At 44.2% G+C, this 20,994-nt stretch overlaps 1 protein-coding gene across 1 annotated transcript in view; it reads left to right on the top strand.

Annotated features, from left to right (window-relative positions):
• The window catches only part of LOC124613325, a 365,135-nt gene extending 357,744 nt beyond the window's left edge, over positions 1–7,391 (top strand). Inside the window, exon 9 of the mRNA XM_047142021.1 lies at positions 6,076–7,391. Coding sequence (XP_046997977.1) covers positions 6,076–6,204 — 129 coding nt within the window. The 3' untranslated portion in view covers positions 6,205–7,391. The remainder of the gene's footprint in view (positions 1–6,075) is intronic.
• The last annotated feature ends 13,603 nt before the right edge of the window (positions 7,392–20,994 follow it).

Below are 20,994 nucleotides of genomic sequence, written 5' to 3'. Positions count from 1 at the left end.
TTTCCGAGGTCGAAGAGAACGTCGTTTTCCCCACTACTGATGAGATAAAAACAGAATCGCCAAAGAAGCTGAACACAACGACGAAAAGTGAGTTTCAGAAGTGCTTCCAAGATTGGAAAAAGCGCTGACACAAGATTATTAAATTTGACTTGAATTACTTTGAAGGGGACAAAGCTGATCTCTATAAATAAATAGAGGTTCTTTAAGGAAAAGAAAAATTCCCGTTACTTTTTGATCATACCTCGTACACTACTGCAATGTAATCCAACTCGAGTAGCGACAACTCTTACCACGATTACTTACATGTTCCATCTGCAATATTCATCTGTTCGACAACATCAGTTCTTCTTATGCCCAGTTAGGATGACTATAGATAAACAACGTACGAGAATACCGACAGTACACCATGTCTAATATATCTGCTGCTCCGTGAGCATGTATCCCAGCGCCTTGACTCAGAGACTAAGTTCACATATCAAAAAGAGTTTTGCATTACCGCGGTTCCGAGAGTACCGGCATACTAACCACACGTTCATCTAGCCAGTGTGATCCAGATCGTCCCACTCCTCAACGGTGATTCAGCGCACATCCCTCAGAGTGGTTGGTCGGTCACGTCGTCCATAATCAGCCCTTTTAAATCTATCCCAGGCATGTGCGATAGGGTTCATGTCTGGAGAACATGCAGGCCACTGTAGTCGAGCGATTTCGTTACGCTGAAGGAAGTCATTCACAAGATGTGCACGATGGGCGCGAGAATTGTCGTCCATGAAGACGAATTCCTCGCCAATATGCTGCCGATATGGTTGCACTATCGGTTGGAGGATGGAATTCACGTATCGTACAGGCGTTACGGCGCCTTCCATGTCCACCAGTGGCGTACGTCGGCTCCACATAATGCCACCCCAAAACAGCAGGAAACCTCCAACTTGCTGCACTCACTGGACAGTGTGTCTAAGGAGTTCAGACTGACCGGGTTGCCTCCTAACTCGTCTCCGAAGATTGTCTGGTTGAAGGCATATTCGACACTCATCGGTGAAGAGAACGTGATGCCAATCCAGCGGGGTCCATTCGGCATGTTGTTGGACCCATCTGTACCGCGTTACATGATGTCATGGTTGCAAAGATGGACCTTGCCATGGAAGTCTGGAGTGAAGTTGCGCATCATGCAGCCTATTGCGCACAGTTTGAGTCCTAACAGCCGGCTATTGCGGCCGAGCGGATCTAGGCGCTTCAGTCTGAAACCGCGCGGCCGGTACGGTCGCAGGTTCAAATCCTGCCTCGGGCGTGGATGTGTGTGATGTCCTTAGGTTAGTTAGGTTTAAGTAGTTCTAAGTTCTAGGGGACTAATGACCTCAGATGTTAAGTCCCATAGTGCTCAGAGCCATTTTCTTTAAAACAAAATGATCCTGTGGCACTGAAGCCTGCGAGGCCTCACCTGGGGAAATTCGGCCGCCGAGTTGGAAGTTTTTTCCGTTGACGCCACACTGAGTGACTAGTGTGTCGATGATGATGAAATGATGATGATGACAACACAATACCCAGTCCTCTAGCCGAGAAAATCTCCGACCTGGCCGGGAATTGAACACGGGCCTGCAGAATGACAGTCAGACACGCTGAACGCTCCCTTAAGGGGGCGGACCATTGTTTGGGACGACGTTCGAATAGCCCATTAAACATCCGTTGTAGCATTCCACAAAACAATTTGACATTTTCTTGACCATTTCCTTCTTTGGAGACTTCCGTCAAATCTTACCAGTAATCACAACAGGGAAGAAGGCATGCAAAATCATCACATCTGCTATTGGCAGCTAGGATAAGATGTCAATATAACTCCAAAATTAATAAAAAAAATTGAAAAATTACGATAGCGAGTGTGAAATTACACAAAAAATCAAACTTAAATTTGAAACATTCTCGAAAGTTGTGGAACTGCCGGGACTGACATCTTGGCAGAAGTGGCAAAAATCAAGATGCTCGATTCCTGGGTTGGATGAACTATCTGCTATGATGATACATAAGTTTGAAGTATTTTTCCATAAGATTAATAAACGGAACAGATTCACATACACAGACTTTAATCATCAATAATATATTCTCCTTCACTATTCACGACAGTTTGCCAACGCTGGGGTAACTTTTAGATTCCGAGACTGTAGAAATCATGTGATTTTGAGGCGAAGAAATCTTAGAGCCATTTTCGGAGCGCATTTACATCAGGAAAGGAAGTTCCTTGCAGTCAGTTTGATAAAATGTGGAAAAGATGAAAATCTGAGGGCCAAGGTGAGGTGAATAAGGTGGGCGCTAAATGAATTCCCAATATAACTTCTCTATAGTGCTTTTTGTCACTGTAGCAGAATGCGGGCTGCCGTTATCCTAGAGTAAGATCACTGCACGATGTCTTCCTGGTCGCTGGTCGTGGATTGCGTCGGCAAGACGTCTCAGTTCAGAATAAATGTCAACAGTGATGGTTACTTCTCGGGCCAGCAATTCGTAGTACACCACACCATCGCTGTTCCACAATATGCACAACATTATCTTTTGTGGATGAGCGTAGGTCTTTGTATGGGGCGCTGCTAGTATTTTTGGCCTAAGTCATCCTTTCTTTTCTTTATATTAGCATAAAGACACCATTTCTCATCACCAGTAATGATACAGGACAGGAGTGGTCGGTGCTGTTCACGAACCAATTGATGACGCGCAAGCAGAGATGCATATATTTTTTGTGAGTTTGACTTAGCGCATGAGGTGCCCATACAACCCGACTTTTGAGCCTCCCCCATGGCATGAAAATGTCACACGATGATGAATGAACACACGTTCATCACCTTTGCCAGTTATAGAGTACACTACGATGGATCACTGTGGATTAAGGCGTTTCAGCGGTCTTCATCTAGTCCCAAAGGTGGAGAGTCACTAATGTCAAAATGACACTCCTTACAATGAGAAAACCGTTTCGTTGCCGTGCTCTGTCCGATTGCAGTATGCCAGTACATGGCATAAATGTTTCTGGCTGCCTCCGCTGCTGTCACCCCTCTGTTGAACTCAGACCGAAGAATATGTCGCAAATGTTTCAATTTCTCCACCTTGCACTCCGTTTTGTAGCGTACGCAGCTCCACTCGCTGTCTCCAAACGACAATATGTAAACTCGGACAGCAACAGTGAACTACAAACAAAAAATGACAGTCGTTAAACAGACCCATAGCAATCAGAATACCAACAGTTTGTGCTCAACACTTGGAGCATGAGTCCTTCTCGTACCTATCACATGTTTTTTGCATTAAATGCATTCGCCATTAAGAATGTGGACAACAGACAATGTAGAATGGAATGAGAACAATGAAAATTGTGCCAGACCGGGACTCGAACCCGGATTTTCCGCTTATCGCGAGCGACACCCTACCATTTTCTTTGATCTCATTTTGTTAGTTACTGTTCGTTGTCGTGTTCGGGGCGGATGTCCCATAACACGCGTTCAAGTTCGTCGTTCATCCTTTCACTCAGTTTTTTTGTTACGCAGGGCAGCTAACCCTCTGAATGAACACGTTGAGCTACCGTGACGACGTCATTTGGCCACCTATGCACGACTCATGGCCAGACCCAATTTTCGGTATGTCGTCAACCATGAATCTACAACCCATAGCCGTACATCCACTATGTACACACATCAAAAAAAGTTTTGTATCACCCTGGTTCCCAGAACCCCAGAAGATAGACGTTGACTGTGGATATTGTATCACAGACACAATCCCTTTGGCTGTTCATAGGTGTCACTAACCCCTCCCAGGCGAGCGGTTCTAGGCGCTTCAGCCTGGAACCGCGCGATCGTTACGGTCGCAGGTTCGAATTCTACCTCGGGCATGGACGTGTGTGATGTCCTTAGGTTAGTTAGGTTTAAGTAGTTCTAAGTTCTAGGGGACTGATGACCTCAGATGTTAAGTCCCATAGTGCTCAGAGCCATTTGAACCATTTGAACCCCACCCAAGGATGTAAATAACCGTGCATGAGCAGCGCCTATTAGACGGAGGGGGTCCGACAGCCGATCAGTTCGAGTCATTCCACCACGAAGGAGGTACACAGCAAGTATTGTCTGTAGTTGAATCATGCCTAGACGATCAATACCGCGGTTCGATAGCATCCGCATTGTTACTTTGTGCGGAAGGACTCTCAACAAGGGAAGTGTCGGGGCGTCTCGGAGTGAACCAAAGCGATGTTTTTCAGACATGGAGGAGATACAGAGAAACAGGAACTGTCAATGATACACCTCGCTCAGGCCGCCCAAGGAATACTACTGCAGTGGATGACCACTACCTGCTGATTATGGCTTGAAGGAACCCTGACAGCAACGCCACCATGTTGAATATGCTTTTTTGCACCCACAGGACGTCGTGCTACGACTCAAACTGTGCGCAATACGCCGCATGATGCGCAACTTCACTACCGACGTCCATGGTGAGACCCATCTTTGCAACCGCGAAACCATGCAGTGCAGTACATATGGGCCCAACAACATGCCGAATGGATCGTTCAGCATTGGCATAGCACTCTCTTCAACGATGAGTGTCGCATATGCCTTCAACCAGACAATCGTCGGAGACGTGTTTGAAGCCAACCCGGTCAGGCTGAACGCTTTAGGCCACTGTTCAGCGAGTGCAGCAAGATGGATGTTCCCTGATGTTTTGGGGTGGCGTTATGTGGGGCCGACGTACGCCGCTGGTGGTCATGGAAGTCACCATAACGGCTGTACGATACGTGAATGCCAACCTCCGACCGGTAGTGCAAGAATATTATCATTATACTGACAATCCGTTAGTCTTCATGGATGATAAATCGGACCCCCATTGTGCACATCTTGTGAATGACTTCCTTCAGGATAACGCATCGATCCAATAGAGTGGTTAGCATGTTCTCCAGACATTAACCCTATCTAACATGCCTGGGATAGACTGAAGAGGGTTGTTTATGGACGACGTGACCCACCAACCACCCTGAGGGATCTACGCCGAATCTCCGTTGAGCAGTGGGACAATCTGGTCCAACTGTGCCTTGATGAACTTGTGGATAGTATGCCACGACGAATACAGGCATACATCAGTGCAACAGGACGTGCTACTGCGTTTTAGAAGTGCTGGTGTGTATAGCAATCTGGACCACCACCTGTGAAGGTCTCGATGTATGGTGGTACCACATGAAAAGTGTGGTTTTCATGAGCAATAAAAAGGGCAGGTATGATGTTTATGTTGATCTGAATTCAAATTGTCTGTACAGGTTCCAGAACTCTCGGAACAGAGGTGATGCAAAACATTTTTTTTCACATTGCATGCTTCATTTCCAACCAGTGAGAGCACCTTTGTGAGTTGTAGAATTTCGTTCTCTTCAGTCAAATTTTCCAAAAACTGGGAATTAGAGACAAGGAATCCTAATTGGGATTGTGTTTGGAGAAACTTTCCAATTATGACATTCGCCTTATACAAAGTTGTTGCTCTCCCAAGAAAAATTGAACTCCGAGTTTATGGTTGGCGAGGAGTTGGAGGGAAATGGGGGGGGGGGGGGGGTTGCTCTACTCTGTGAAAATAAGATGCTGAGTAGCTGAAGAGTACTCAGTATTGTAGAACACTCAGTATAATGTCGTTTATTGAAACTGAACTACACTTCTCGAACAATCACTACATACACACAAAGAAAACAAATAACATGTAGAGGACCATTCATCAAGAGCGTCGGTGAGGTCCGTCGGAGCTGCTGCTAGCTCGGCGAGGAACGAGCTGTATTGCTGCTGTGCTGGTCTTATAAAGCCGGCGGAGGTCGGCGGAGTACTCCAACTTTCCTTGTGTCTGCAAACAAAGGTTCGCATTGGTCTCTAGCAAGTTCTGTTTGTTTTGAAGAATTGTTTTCCTCTTGGTTGCCTCTGCAAGTGCTTGTGTATGTTATGTGGTGCACAGTGGTGTCTTGAGTGTAGTCTGCCTGGCAGGGGCCGTCTGTGGCAGACGTAACAGTAGCTACAAGCAATAGCGAGAAAACTACTTCCGTTATTTCGCTCGTTCAGCGAGACGACAAACTGTGCTTCTCCGTTTCAGGAGGAGACAAAAACCCTGGCGCCTCTGGAAGCTAAGCTGCACTCCGCGCGAGAAGCCGATCAGGATCGGGTGCGGAAGATCCTCGCAGGTGACGTCAGCGCTGCGGACGGGGCCGTGAGGGGCATGTGACGTGGCTGGGCCAACGCCTGATCACAAAGACACCTGCCGGCTGGACGGCTGCCTGCTGTTCCCACGTGTAGCACCCTATCTATGTGTGTCTGTGCTCGATGTTCCCTCCCCATCACAGTCTAATTGCTGATGTCGCAGAACCCTTCGGTGTATTCCCATGTGTGTTAAACCCATGTTACATTCCCAGGATACTGTTTGACTGAAAAATAAGTATACATATTCCTCGCGTCGAGATCAGGAACAAGCTGGTAAACGAGTACAAGTCAGGATGGAGAAGGTCTTAATATATCTTACGTCTAGTTTACAACCGTGGGAAAAGAAATCCAGAAGTTATGATTGCTGATATGAATTACTGAAATATTTTATGCTAGTAGCTACATTACCCATTCAATTGTTGGACGGATTTTTCGCATGACCAATGAAAAGCACACATACTGAACCGACAAGTACGTTTCCTCTCTCACATTTACAAATCCACAAAAGCAATGCAGTATCGTTTTATATCCTTTTTGACAGACGAAATTATGCCCAGAAAAGACAGGGAATTGACAGACGAAATTATGCCCAGAAAAGAGAGGGAAAAATTGAAAGTGATATCTTAAATAAGTTACCATAAACAAAATCCAAGGTATAAAATAATCACTGAATGAGTAACGCTGTCTTTGTGAGCTAAGAGGTACGGAAGTGGAGACGAGACACAGTCAACAGAAAAGCGAGGAATTCTTTACCATTTACTGGCAGTTTTCGGTGCAGTACTCTACGTTAAACATGGCTGCTTGCACGAAAAAGTAACATCACATCATCCTTTTCTGAAAGTGTTATAATATTCATCATAATTTCCATCATAAGCAGTATACTTCATATGGTCTTGATATGCCCATTTGTTTGCAACTGTTCATGAGATAACTGTAATAAATGTAACAGCAAACTACAAGGAAATGGAAACAGTTTAGAGAAATTGTAGATTTTGTACATTTATTTTATTATACCAAAGACTAGATAATATGAAATAAAGTATATGCCAACATACTATAATATTTGTATACATGAAATCTCATCAAATATTTTCTCTGAAGAGTCAAGCCCACCGTTCTTCGCAGAATATTTTGATGGGGTTTTGATGATAGTGTGTATCGTTACAAAGTGGGGAAAAATATATATATATATTTTAGCAGAGTTTGGTATAATACTTAGGTAACTAAATGTCATATGTTTACAATTATAATAAAACAACTGAAATAAAAATATGTTTACGGCTGGTAAGCGCTGACAATTTGATTTTTTACTCTATTACGTTTTCACAAACAAATAATTTCATGTTTAATATATTTGAAATGTCCATTTGTTGGCTTCTCACTCCTATTGACTGTTAATGTCTGTGGACAGTGAACCCAAAAGGTCGAAATACACTCCTGGAAATTGAAATAAGAACACCGTGAATTCATTGTCCCAGGAAGGGGAAACTTTATTGACACATTCCTGGGGTCAGATACATCACATGATCACACTGACAGAACCACAGGCACATAGACACAGGCAACAGAGCATGCACAATGTCGGCACTAGTACAGTGTATATCCACCTTTCGCAGCAATGCAGGCTGCTATTCTCCCATGGAGACGATCGTAGAGATGCTGGATGTAGTCCTGTGGAACGGCTTGCCATGCCATTTCCACCTGGCGCCTCAGTTAGACCAGCGTTCGTGCTGGACGTGCAGACCGCGTGAGACGACGCTTCATCCAGTCCCAAACATGCTCAGTGGGGGACAGATCCGGATATCTTGCTGGCCAGGGTAGTTGACTTACACCTTCTAGAGCACGTTGGGTGGCACGGGATACATGCGGACGTGCATTGTCCTGTTGGAACAGCAAGTTCCCTTGCCGGTCTAGGAATGGTAGAACGATGGGTTCGATGACGGTTTGGATGTACCGTGCACTATTCAGTGTCCCCTCGACGATCACCAGTGGTGTACGGCCAGTGTAGGAGATCGCTCCCCACACCATGATGCCGGGTGTTGGCCCTGTGTGCCTCGGTCGTATGCAGTCCTGATTGTGGCGCTCACCTGCACGGCGCCAAACACGCATACGACCATCATTGGCACCAAGGCAGAAGCGACTCTCATCGCTGAAGACGACACGTCTCCATTCGTCCCTCCATTCACGCCTGTCGCGACACCACTGGAGGCGGGCTGCACGATGTTGGGGCGTGAGCGGAAGACGGCCTAACGGTGTGCGGGACCGTAGCCCAGCTTCATGGAGACGGTTGCGAATGGTCCTCGCCGATACCCCAGGAGCAACAGTGTCCCTAATTTGCTGGGAAGTGGCGGTGCGGTCCCCTACGGCACTGCGTAGGATCCTACAGTCTTGGCGTGCATCCGTGCGTCGCTGCGGTCCGGTCCCAGGTCGACGGGCACGTGCACCTTCCGCCGACCACTGGCGACAACATCGACGTACTGTGGAGACCTCACGCCCCACGTGTTGAGCAATTCGGCGGTACGTCCACCCGGCCTCCCGCATGCCCACTATACGCCCTCGCTCAAAGTCCGTCAACTGCACATACGGTTCACGTCCACGCTGTCGCGGCATGCTACCAGTGTTAAAGACTGCGATGGAGCTCCGTATGCCACGGCAAACTGGCTGACACTGACGGCGGCGGTGCACAAGTGCTGCGCAGCTAGCGCCATTCGACGGCCAACACCGCGGTTCCTGGTGTGTCCGCTGTGCCGTGCGTGTGATCATTGCTTGTACAGCCCTCTCGCAGTGTCCGGAGCAAGTATGGTGGGTCTGACACACCGGCGTCATCGTGTTCTTTTTTCCATTTCCAGGAGTGTATAAACGCTGATCGAAAGACGAAGCGTACAAGAAGTTGTGAAATTATTGATGCAGAAACTAACATAAAAATTGTAGTCCACCAATCTGCCCTGTAAACAGCAGCTCTCCCCCTATATACTTACTAAGTCACTTTTGTTAATTATCTAGGAGCGATCATACCGCCTTTTCTCAACGTAAGGTCGAAGCTACCACACCCCTAATAATCCAACGTTTAAAGTTTGAAATAATTACTGTGGTAAATAGCAATTTACCTCTTTTTAGAAAGGTGGTATTAGGCCACCAGATAAAAAATAGGAATACTGTTCATGTCTCCTCTGCCATAGCCTTATGATAAGAATACCTATGGAATGTAGTTTCACACAGAACAGAATTTTTGTCACCATCATACATTGCCTCCAAATCAGGTGATACTGTAATACTTACCTATGTAACTGTTCTTTTGAAGCATTTCGGCTTGCATCCATGGAAGAAACGATTAATTGTTCACCATTTTCTTTGTCACTAATAAATGACGACAGGGTGGATGGGTGTGTTACAAAATGCAAACAAACAGCGTTACACAGAGTGGCCATTTTAACTGATAGTTAGCTGTCAGATGCGAACAGAAACAAACAAGAAGTTAGACGGCAGCTTGGAGATGAGCAGTGTGGGGGATCGAGGGACTCCATCCGCTCACAGGGCGGGTAGCCTACACCCAAGTTTTTCACTTCTGCAAATGCAGAACTCTTCGGGGTAGTGAGAATAGTAGTCGAACCTATGATGCGCCTGGATCAGGCACTTCACTCACTTCCGATTACGAAAAAAAAAATTATGAAAAATCGTTTTGATGTTATAACCAGCCACAGTGATTATGTTCACACCAATGACATTCCTACTCTGTGGCCGTAAGAGCTGGGTTTGATGTTGCGGGAAAGATACGAGCTTTTTAATTTTTGTATCTTAAGTCATTTGGCAAGTGACAGGATAAATTCCTTACCACCCTAAAAATACGTACACAATACATTTGAAGTAACTGTTACGAATATATCCCTCAAATTAAACTTCCTGGCAGGTTGACACTGTATACCAAACTGGGACTCGAACCTGGGAACTTTACCTTTCGCACGCAAGAGCTCTAACGAATAAGCTATCCAAGGACAACTTACGACACGCCCTCACAGCTTTACTTCTGCCAGTATCTCATCTCCTATCTTCCAAAACTTTCGGAAGTTCTCCTTTATACACTGCGGGACCAGCACTTCTGGAAGAAAGGACACTGCAGAGACATGGCGTAGCCACAGACTAGGAAATTGTTCCCAGATCGAATTTTCACTCTGCAGAGAAGTGTGTGGTGATCTGAAAGTTCCTCGCAGACAGAAACTGTGTACCGGACCGGGTCTCTAATCTGCTAGGAAGTTTCAAAGGACCGCACACTGCACTGCAAAGCGATAGATCATTCTGTAGGTACACAGGGTGATCCATTGATCGTGACCGGGCCAAATGTCTCACGAAATAAGCGTCAAACGAAAAAAACTACAAAGAACGAAACTCGTCTAGCCAGAAGGGAGAAACCAGATGGCGCTATGATTGGCACACTAGATGGCGCTGCCTTAGGTCAAACAGATATCAAGTCCGTTTTTTTTTTTTTTTTTTATAGGTACCCCCATTTCTCATTACATATTCAAGAAATATGAATGTTTTAGTGCGACCACTTTTTTCAATTTGTGATAGATGGTGCTGTAATAGTCACAAACGTATGGCTCACAATTTTAGACGAAAGTTTGGTAACAGGTAGGTTTTTTAAATTAAAATACAGAACGTACGTACGTTTGAACATTTTATTTCGGTTGTTCCAATGTGATACATATACCTTTGTGAACTTATCATTTCTGAGAACGCATGCTGGTACAGAGTGATTACCTGTAAATACCACATTAATGCAATAAATGCTCAAAATGATGTCCGTCAACCTCAATGCATTTGGCAATACGTATATCGCCTTCCGTAATGTTCCCACATGCATTGACAATGGGCTGACGCATGTTTTCAGGCGTTGTCGGTGGATCACGATAGCAAATATCCTTCAACTTTCCCCACAGAAAGAAATCCGAGGACGCCAGATCCGGTGAACGTGCGGGCCATGGTATGGCGCTTCGACGACCAATCCACCTGTCATGAAAAATGCTATTCAATACCGCTTCAACCGCACGCCAGCTATGTGCCGGACATCCATCATGTTGGAAGTACATCGCCAATCTGTCATACAGTGAAACATCTTGTAGTAACATCGGTAGAACATTACGTAGGATATTAGCATACATTGCACCATTTAGATTGCCATCGATAACATGGGGGCCAATTATCCTTCCTCCCACAATGCCGCACCATACATTAACCCGCCGAAGTCGCTGATGTTCCACTTGTCGCAAGTATCGTGGATTTTCCGTTACCCAGTAGTGCATATTATGCCGGTTTACGTTACCGCTGTTGGTGAATGACGCTTCGTCGCTAAATAGAACGCGTGCCAAAAATCTGTCATCGTCCCGTAATTTCTCTTGTGCCCAGTGGCAGAACTGTACACGTCGTTCAAAGTCGTCGCCATGCAATTCCTCGTGCGTAGAAATATGGTACGGGTGCAATCGATGTTGATGTAGCATTCTCTACACCGACGTTTTTGAGATTCCCGATTCTCGCGCAATTTGTCTGCTACTGATGTGCGTATTAGCCGCGACAGCAGCTAAAACACCTACTTGGGCATCATCATTTGTTTCAGGTCGTGGTTGACGTTTCACATGTGGCTGAACAATTCCTGTTTCCTTAAATAACATAACTATCCGGCGAACGCTCCGGACACTTGGATGATGTCGTCCAGGATACCGAGCAGCATACATAGCCCGCGCCCGTTGGGCATTTTGATCACAATCGCCATACGTCAAGACTATATCAACCTTTTCCGCAAATGGTAAACGGTCCATTTTAACACGGGTAATGTATCACGAAGCAATTACCTTCCGTACTGGCGGAATGTTACGTGATGCCACGCACTTATACGTTTGTGACTATTACAGGGCCATCTATCACAAAGCGAAAAAACTGGTCCAATTCAAACATTCATATTTCTTTACGTACTACACGAATATGTAACAAAAATGGGGGTTCCTATTTTAAAAAAACGCAGTTGATATCCGTTTGACCTATGGGAACGCCATCTAGTGAGCCAACCATGGCGCCATTTGGTTACCCCCTTCAAGATAGACAAGTTTCATTCTTTGTAGTTTTTTCGTTTGACGCTTATTTCGTGAGATATTTGGCCCTGTCACGATCAATGGACCATCCTTTATACTTAAAGAATTGTTTCCTGACAGTTGAGTCTCTAGGTATTATGTGCAACAGCTAATCTCAACACGTTCTCTAACCAATTTCTGATTGAAATTAAAAATCATCTAAAAAACTTATCGCAACAGAAATATCGCTGTGGAAGTAGAGCAAGCTGTGTTAAAAAAAATGCGAAACCATTCGAAAATAAGATATTCTGATATTTAAGCTCAACTTAGGGCAGGTAATTCGTATTACGAATAAATGAAGTGTTTAAAAACATTATGAAACTTCGAATTTATGGATATCATGATTGTAAACATACACAGACGCAAAAATGATATGTAATTTGTTCTTGATAATCGTTAGGATTTATACTGGTCTCATTAGTAAAATGCTTCGTCATAGCAATCGTTAGTGGTTCAAAATGACTTTCAATGGAGGGTGAGTCACTAACTATTGCCACCAAGAATAGCTCCGAAAGTATGATAGGAGCTGAAAAGTTTGTGGGACAAATGTTGCTTGGGACAACGGGGGAACATTCCTTTTTTGTTGCTATGCGGGGTCGCGTCAGAGATGTGAAGGTCAATTGTGTTTTTTTTTTAAATTGGATGCTATAGTTTGGTATTATATTCTGATAGCGGCTATCAAGATGAATCCAATGGTGTTTAACACTAAAGTCTTTGAAGGTCAACGAAGGTCAAAAAAGTGGCATGAACGTCCATTTACAGAAGGTGTTCGAAGTGATGACCACTGGTATCAATGGAGTGCTGCAGTCTTCTTATAATGGACTGAGTTGTATTCCTTATCACTTCGGCACTTATCGAAGCACCTTCTCTGACAATTCTCTCTCGTATAACGTGCAAATAGTAAATATTCGCCGAATACGGCGTATCCATCTAACGTGCCATTGCCATGTAAACATCATTCGACAGTTTTGCAATACAACACTCATAGGAACGGTAAGACTAGTACGGTCGTGTCAAGCGCATGTGAATGATGTATTCCTTCGAAGAACAAGTCGATATGCTTCTCATTTACGGAGAATGCCAACGAAATTCAGTGAGATCTAGAGACTTATACGCTGAAAGATATCCTCAACGTACTCACCCTACACGTCGTACATTTAAATATGTGTATGATAAACTGAGAACAACTGGATCTTTAACGCATCGGAAACATATGCGGCAAAGGAAAGTCAGTAACGAGGAAACGCAAATTGGTACTCCTGCCTCTGTGGGCCGAGATTGTTGTGTTAGTTCGCGTCAAATCGCAAGGGAATCTGGCATGGGCCAGAGTAGTGTTGTTCGTGTTCTGCATCGCCATAAATATCATCCTTACCACATCAGTCTCCACCAAGAATTAACTGGTACGAATTGTATGAGTTGCATTGAATTCTGCCCGTGGAATTCAGAGGGATCACACATTTATTAATTTGATTATATTTACTGACGAGGCTAAATTTCACGAACCATGGAAATGTTAATTTGCATAACATGCATTATTGGGCAACTGAAAATCCATGTTGGCTGCGGCAAGTTGCACACCAAAAACCATGGTCGGTGAATATGTGGTGTCGGATTCTGGAGGACAGAATTATAGGTCTCTGTTTCTTCGAAGGAAATCTTAATGGTAGGAAGCACACCACATTCATGCGAGAAACATTAGGTCTGTTACTGGAAGCAATACCTTTAGGAAAAAGGAGCAGAATGTGGTATCAACTTGATGGGTATCGGGCACATGTTTCGCTGATGGCTAGAAATGAGTTGCAGAGACAATTAACATATCGTTGCTTTGGACGCAGAGGAGATGTGTCGTGGCCGGCTCGTTCGCCAGACTTGATGGCTCTATATTTTTGCTAGTGAAGATTCATAAAAGACATTGTTTATAAAGACATTCCAACTACACCTGAAGATATGCGAGAGAGAATTGTCAGAGCATGTGCCTCGATAAGTGCCGAAGTGATAAGGAATACCACTCAATCCATGACATGAAGATTGCAGCACTGCATTGATACTAATGGTCATCACTTCGAACACCTTCTGTAAATGAACGTTCATGCAATTTTTTTTACCTTCGTTGCCCTTCAAAGACCTTACTGTTACACATCATTGGATTCCTCTCGATAGCCGCTATCAGAAAATACATACCAAACTATAGCATCCCATTAAAAAAAAAACAAAGTTGACCTTCATTTCTCTGACGCGACTCCACCTACCAACAAAAAACCAACGTCATATTACGGCCACCGTCGTCCCATGCAATATTTGTCCACAATCTTCTCAGCTACCATCATACTTTCGGAATCATTCTTGGTGGCAATAGTTAAATACTCGCCCTATAGATAGTCAAAAGCTTTGAGGGCCCACCTACAGAAAAAAAATGTGTGGAATTAGTTTAGTATTTTTAATCACAATATTTGCAGAGTACATATGTAGATGAAGAATTTAGGGGTCACGATCTATACATTATCTTCTATAAGATATGCGGACACCAGTCTGTAATAAAGCATTGACCACTAGATATCAAGAGAAGTCAGTACACCAGTATAAAAGGTGGCGGACAGTATCGTGCAGTCATTAGGGAAGTAGTAACAGCTGAATGGGTAGGTCATGAGAGGTCAGTGACTTCCAACTTGGACTAGTCACTGGATGTCACCTAAGTAACAGAGCCTTTTGGGATATTTGGACCCTTATAAAGCAGTCCAAATCGACTATTGATGATGTGATCATAAAGTAGAAACGCAAAAGAACAACTACAGCTAAACCAAAACCATGCAGATGGCATGTACTGACGTACATCTACATCTACATGGTTACCCTGCAATTCACACCTATGTGCCTGGCAGAGGGTCCATCGAACCATTTTCATACCACTTCTCTACCATTTCACCCTCGAATGGCGCGTGGGAAAAAGGAACACCTAAATCTTTCCGTTCGAGCCTTGATTTCTCTTATTTTATTATGATGATCATTTCTCCCAACGTAGACGGGTGCCAACAAAATATTTTCGCATCCGGAAGAGAAAGCTGGTGATTGAAATTTTGTAAATAGATCTCGAGGCAAAGAAAACTGCCTCTGTTTCAGTGACTGCCACCCCAACTCGAGTATCGTATCAGTGACACTGTCACCCCTATTGCGCGATAACACGAAACGAGCTGCCCTTCTTTGCCCTTTTTCGATGTCTTCCGTCAATCCTACCTGCTAAGGATCCCACACAACGCAGCAACATTCCAGCAGAGGACGGACAAGTGTAATGTAGGCTGTGTCTTTAGTGGGTCTGTCGCATCTTCCAAGTGTTCTGCCAACAAAGTGCAGTCTTTGCTTCGCCTCCCCCAACAGCATCTATGTGGTCTTTACAATTTAAATTGCTCGTAATTGTAATTCCTAGGTATTTAGTGGAATTGACAGCCCTTAGATTTGTGCAATTTATCGTATACCCAAAATTTATCGGATTTCTTTTAGTACCCATGTGGATGACCTCGCACTTTTCTTTGTTTAGTGCCAATTGACACTTTTCGCACCATACAGAAATTCTCTCTCGATCATTTTGAAATTGGAATTGACCGTCTGATGACTTTACTACACGGTAAATTACAGCGTCATCTGCAAATAATCTAAAGGGCCTGCTCAGATCATAACCTAGATCATTTATGTAATTCAGGAACAGCAGAGGGCCTATGACACTACCTTGCCGAACGTCAGATATCACTTATATTCGCCGGATACCACTTATATTCGAGTGGCTGAGCGATCTAGGCGCTACAGTCTGGAAAAGCGCGACCGCTACGGTCGCAGGTTCGACTCCTGCCTCGGGCATCGCTATGAGTGATGTCCTTAGGTTAGTTAGGTTTAAGTAGTTCTAAGTTCTAGGGGACTGATGACCTCAGAAGTTAAGTCCCATGGTGCTCAGAGCCATTTAAACCATCACTTCTATTCTACTCGATGATTTACCGTCTGTCACTACGAACTGTGACCTCTCTGAGAGGAAATCACCAATCCAGTCACACAACTGAGACGATACTCCATATTCAGGCAATTTGATTAATATCCGCTTGTGAGGAACGGTATCAAAAGCCTTCTGGAAATCTAGGAATATGGAATCGATCTAAGATCGTTTGTCAAAAATGGTTCAAATGGCTCTGAGCACTATGCGACTTAACTACTGAGGTCATCAGTCGCCTAGAACTTAGAACTAATTAAACCTAACTAACCTAGGGACACCACACACATCCATGCCCGAGGCAGGATTCGAACCTGTGGCCGTAGCGGTCGCTCGGCTCCAGCCTGTAACGCCTAGAACCGCGCGGCCACTCCGGCCGGCCGATCGCTTGTCGTCAGCACGCATTACTTCATGGGAATAAAGAGCTAGCTGTGTTGCACAAGAACGATATTTTTTGAATCAGTTTTGGTTATGTATCATGAAGTCATTTTCTTCAAGATTAATCATATTGTTCGAGTACAGGGACCGTCGAGCGTTGGGAAGGATAGTTGTACAACATCGCATGGAATCAGTGGCAGGAATCACTCGTCAGTTCCGAAGAGCTACCAACAGACCAGCTAGCAAAGTACCTGTGCGCTTGAAGTTAAAAAGAGAACCGTAAAGTGATCGAGCAGCTCACCATAAGCCCGAAATTTCAGTAGTCAGTGGTAAAAGACGCTTGAGGTGGCTTAAGAGCGACGCCACTGGATAGTGGATGATCGGAAACGAATGATTTGGAGTGATAAATCGTGCTATAGTTCGGGAAAATCCGATTGGTTTGATATGGTGTGGTGACAACAGTGAAGTACAGGGAAAGTGGTGTTATAGTGTAGATGTGTTGTTCATGGTTATGGCGTAGTCCCCTTATCTTAAGTCCCCTTATAGCAATTAAGAAAACACTAAATATGCTTTCATAGGATTTGTCGACCTGAAAAAAGCCCTCGACAAGGTCAAATGGCGGAAGATGTTCAAATTTCTGAGAAAAATAGGGTTATGCTAGAGTGAAAGACAGGTAACGTACAATATGTGCAAGAACCAAGAGGGAACAGTAACACTGAAAGACCACGAAATAAGTGCTCGTATTAAAAAGGATGTAATACGATTGGGGATGCTTTTCATGGCTAGACTGTGGTCTCCTTATAGCTCTTAAGAAAACGCTAAAGCCACGTTCATAGGATCCTCGGACCTGGAAAAAGCTTTCGACAATGTCAAATGGTGCAAGATTTTCGAAATGGTGAGAAAGACGAGGAAGAGGAGATTACTGTTCAGCGTCCCACTGACAACGACGTCATTAGAGACGGAGCACAAGGTCTGATTAAGGAAGGATAGAGAAGGACAGGGAAGGAATTCGGCCGTGATCTTTCAAAAGAACCACACTAGCGTTTGTCTGAAGTGATTTAAGGAAATTACGGAAAACCTAAATCAGGTTGGCCGGACGCGGGTTTGAACCGTCGTCCTGCGGAATGACAGTCCTGTGTGCAACCTGCTGCGCCACCTCACTCGATTAAATTCTGAGAAAAATAGGAGTAAGCTGGAGGAAAAGACGGGTAATATATAACATGTACAAGAATTAAGAAGCAACATTGAGACTGGAAGACCGAGAACGAAATGCTCTGATTAAAGAGGAGGTAAGACAGGAATATAGTTTTTAACCTCTGTTGTTCAGTCTACACTTCGAAGAAGCAATGACGGAAGAAAAACCAAGGTTCAGGATTGGGATTATAATTCAGAATGAAAAGATATCAACGATATGATTCACTAATGACGTTGTTATCCTGAGTGGAAGTGAAGAAGAATTGCAGGATCTGCTGAATGGAACGAACAATCTAATGAGCACAGAATGTGGATATCGGCAGCAAATCGAAGAAAGACGAAAATAATGGGAAGTACCAGAAAGAGTAGCAACTAACTTTACAATAGAATTTCGGGACAAGAAGTAGACGAAGTTTAGTGATTCTGCTATCTAGGCAGCAAAATAACCCATGGCTGACGGAGCAAGGAGGACACAAGAAGCAGACTAGCACTGGCAGAAACAGCAATTCTGGCCAAGAGAAGTCTACTAGTGTCAAAAATACCGTTAATTTGAGTAAGAAACTTATGAGAATGTACGTTTGGAGCACAACATGGTATGGCAGTGAAACGTAGACGGTGGGAAAACTGGAACAGAAAAGAATCTAACCATTAGAAATATGGTGCTACAGAAGAATGTTGAAAATTAAATGTACTGATAAACTAAGGAATGAGCAAGTTCTCCTCAGACTCGGCAAGGGAAGGAATGCATGCAAAACATTGACAAGAAGAATGGACAGGATGACAGGACATGTGTTTAGACATCAGGAAATAATTTCCATGATACAAGAGGGAGCATCAGAGGGAAGAAACAACAAAGGAAAGCAGAGACGGGAATACACCCAGCAAATATTTGAGAACGTAGGTTGCAATTCATACTCTGAGATGAAAAGGCTAGCAAAGGAGAGGAATTTGTGGTGGGCCACGTAAAACCACTCAGAAGACTGATGACTAAACTAAGAAAATGCCAAAGGATATCAACATGTTTTACAGCGTAGTGTACATCACAGGAACTGGCCGGAGACCGTGATTGCCTATATCAACATGACAATGCACCCTGTCGTAAAAAGCAGTAGCTATGGGACAATGGTTGGTGGACAATAACATTTGTAATGTATTTGTCTGCCCTGAGTCCCGAATTCAGTCCAATCGAACAACTTTGGGACGATTTAGAATGGTGACTTCTTCTCAAATCCCAGCGTCCAGTATCACTACCTTCTCTGATGTAGGATCTTGAGGAAAAATTTGCAGCCCTTTCTCCACGACATTCCGACGAGGACTGAAACTTTCCTCAGCGGAGGTGAAACCAATATAAAGGCGAAGGGTGGAAGCACCTCATATTAATGTCCACAAACAGATGACCAAATACTTTAGATCAAGTCGTGTACATGTTTTCAGAGTACACAAGAATGGTAAACTGCGGCTTACATTAACGAATGCAACGGGGTACCATTCCAGACGTTGTAGTAGTTGATAGACATAGTGTGCTAACTTGTACAGCTGGAAGTAGAGCTAATACGGTGTAAGGAGTGTGTCAGAGCTCTCCATTACATTGAAAACAATACAGTCAACTTAACGGTATTCTGTACATTGTCTAAGCACTCAGATATTGATAGTAACAATCTGAGGGCGAAACACGGGAGCGCGATTCTAACAAGGGAACCTCCTCATCGCACCCCTCTCACATTTAGTTCTATGTTGGCACAGTGGATAGGCCTTGAAAAACGAAACACAGATCAATCGAGAAAACAGGAAGAAGTTGTGTGGAACTATGAAAAAAGTAATAAAATATACAAACTGAGTAGTCTATGCGCAAGATAGGCAACATCAAGGATAACGTGACCGCAGGAGCGCCGTGGCCCCGTGGTTAGCGTCAGCAGCTGCGGAAGGAGAGGTCCTTGGTTCAAGTCTTCCCTCGAGTGAGAAGTTTACTTTCTTCATTTTCGCAAAGTTATGATCTGTCCGTTCGTTCATTAACGTCTCTGTTCACCGTAATAAGTTTAGTGTCTGTGTTTTGCGACCGCACCGCAAAACCGTGCGATCAGGAGACGAAAGGACGTGCCTCTCCAGTGGGAACCGAAAACATTTGATCGCAAGGTCATAGGTCAACCGATTCCTCCACAGGAAAACACGTCTGATATATTCTATACGACAATGGTGACGGCATGTGCGTCACATGACAGGAATATGTTGTCGACCCACCTAACATGTACGCTTGAAGAATGGGTAAAAAGATTCTTCTACCTTGCCCGATATAGGTTTTCTTGTGGATGTGATAATCACTCCCAAAAAAGTGATGAAAACATAACGGACGGACAGATAATAATTGTCTGAAACTAAAAAATAAGACTTTTCAGTCGAGGGAAGAACCAAGGACCTCTCCTTCCGCAGCTGCTCACGCTAACCACGGGACCACGGCACTCCATAGCTCGTACTCTACTTGATGTTGCCTATGATCCGCATGGACAACTCAGTTTCTATATTTTGTTTATTTTTTTCATAGTTCCACACAACTTCTTCCTTTTTTCTCGATTGATCTGTGTTCAGTTTTTCAAGGCCTATCCACTGTGCCAACTTATAACTGAATCTGAGGGGGGTGCGATGGGGAGGTTCCCTTGTAAGCATTGTTGTGAGACGAGGTCTGTCTGCGAGAGAGGAAGTAGTAGTGTCGGTCGAGAGCTCGGAGACAGAAGACGTGTCACGCTGCCCTCACGTCGGTGATAGCAGATCTCACCACACTCAAGGCCTGATTTCATTTATACAGCGAGGAGAGATTTAGATGGCTTAACTACGCTTGAATGCGGAATTCAAGGTAAAATTCGCAAGCATAGCGCAAAAGCAATTGCAGGGTTAGGCTTGTAATTGTTAGTCCGAGTTTGCAATAGTCCCATGTTTTGCTTGTCAGTTAAAGAAGCCTCCTTACCCTCCAAATCATAATAATTATTTTCCACATCTAAATAAACGCGGTCGTTATTAAATGTTAATGAAACTTTGAAATTGAAATAACTTCTTAATCTAGCACTCAGCCATTATTGATACGTACGTCATTGTAACTGTCATTGTCTGTTATTGGTTATGAGTTATAATGTTTCCGAAGTTTTAAATAGATTTAATT

The sequence above is a fragment of the Schistocerca americana genome, chromosome 4 (genome assembly GCF_021461395.2).
Source record: "Schistocerca americana isolate TAMUIC-IGC-003095 chromosome 4, iqSchAmer2.1, whole genome shotgun sequence".
Classification (NCBI taxonomy): domain Eukaryota; kingdom Metazoa; phylum Arthropoda; class Insecta; order Orthoptera; family Acrididae; genus Schistocerca; species Schistocerca americana.
The sequence above is the reverse complement of the archived record's forward strand: the minus strand, read 5'-3'. Positions and strand labels throughout refer to the sequence as shown.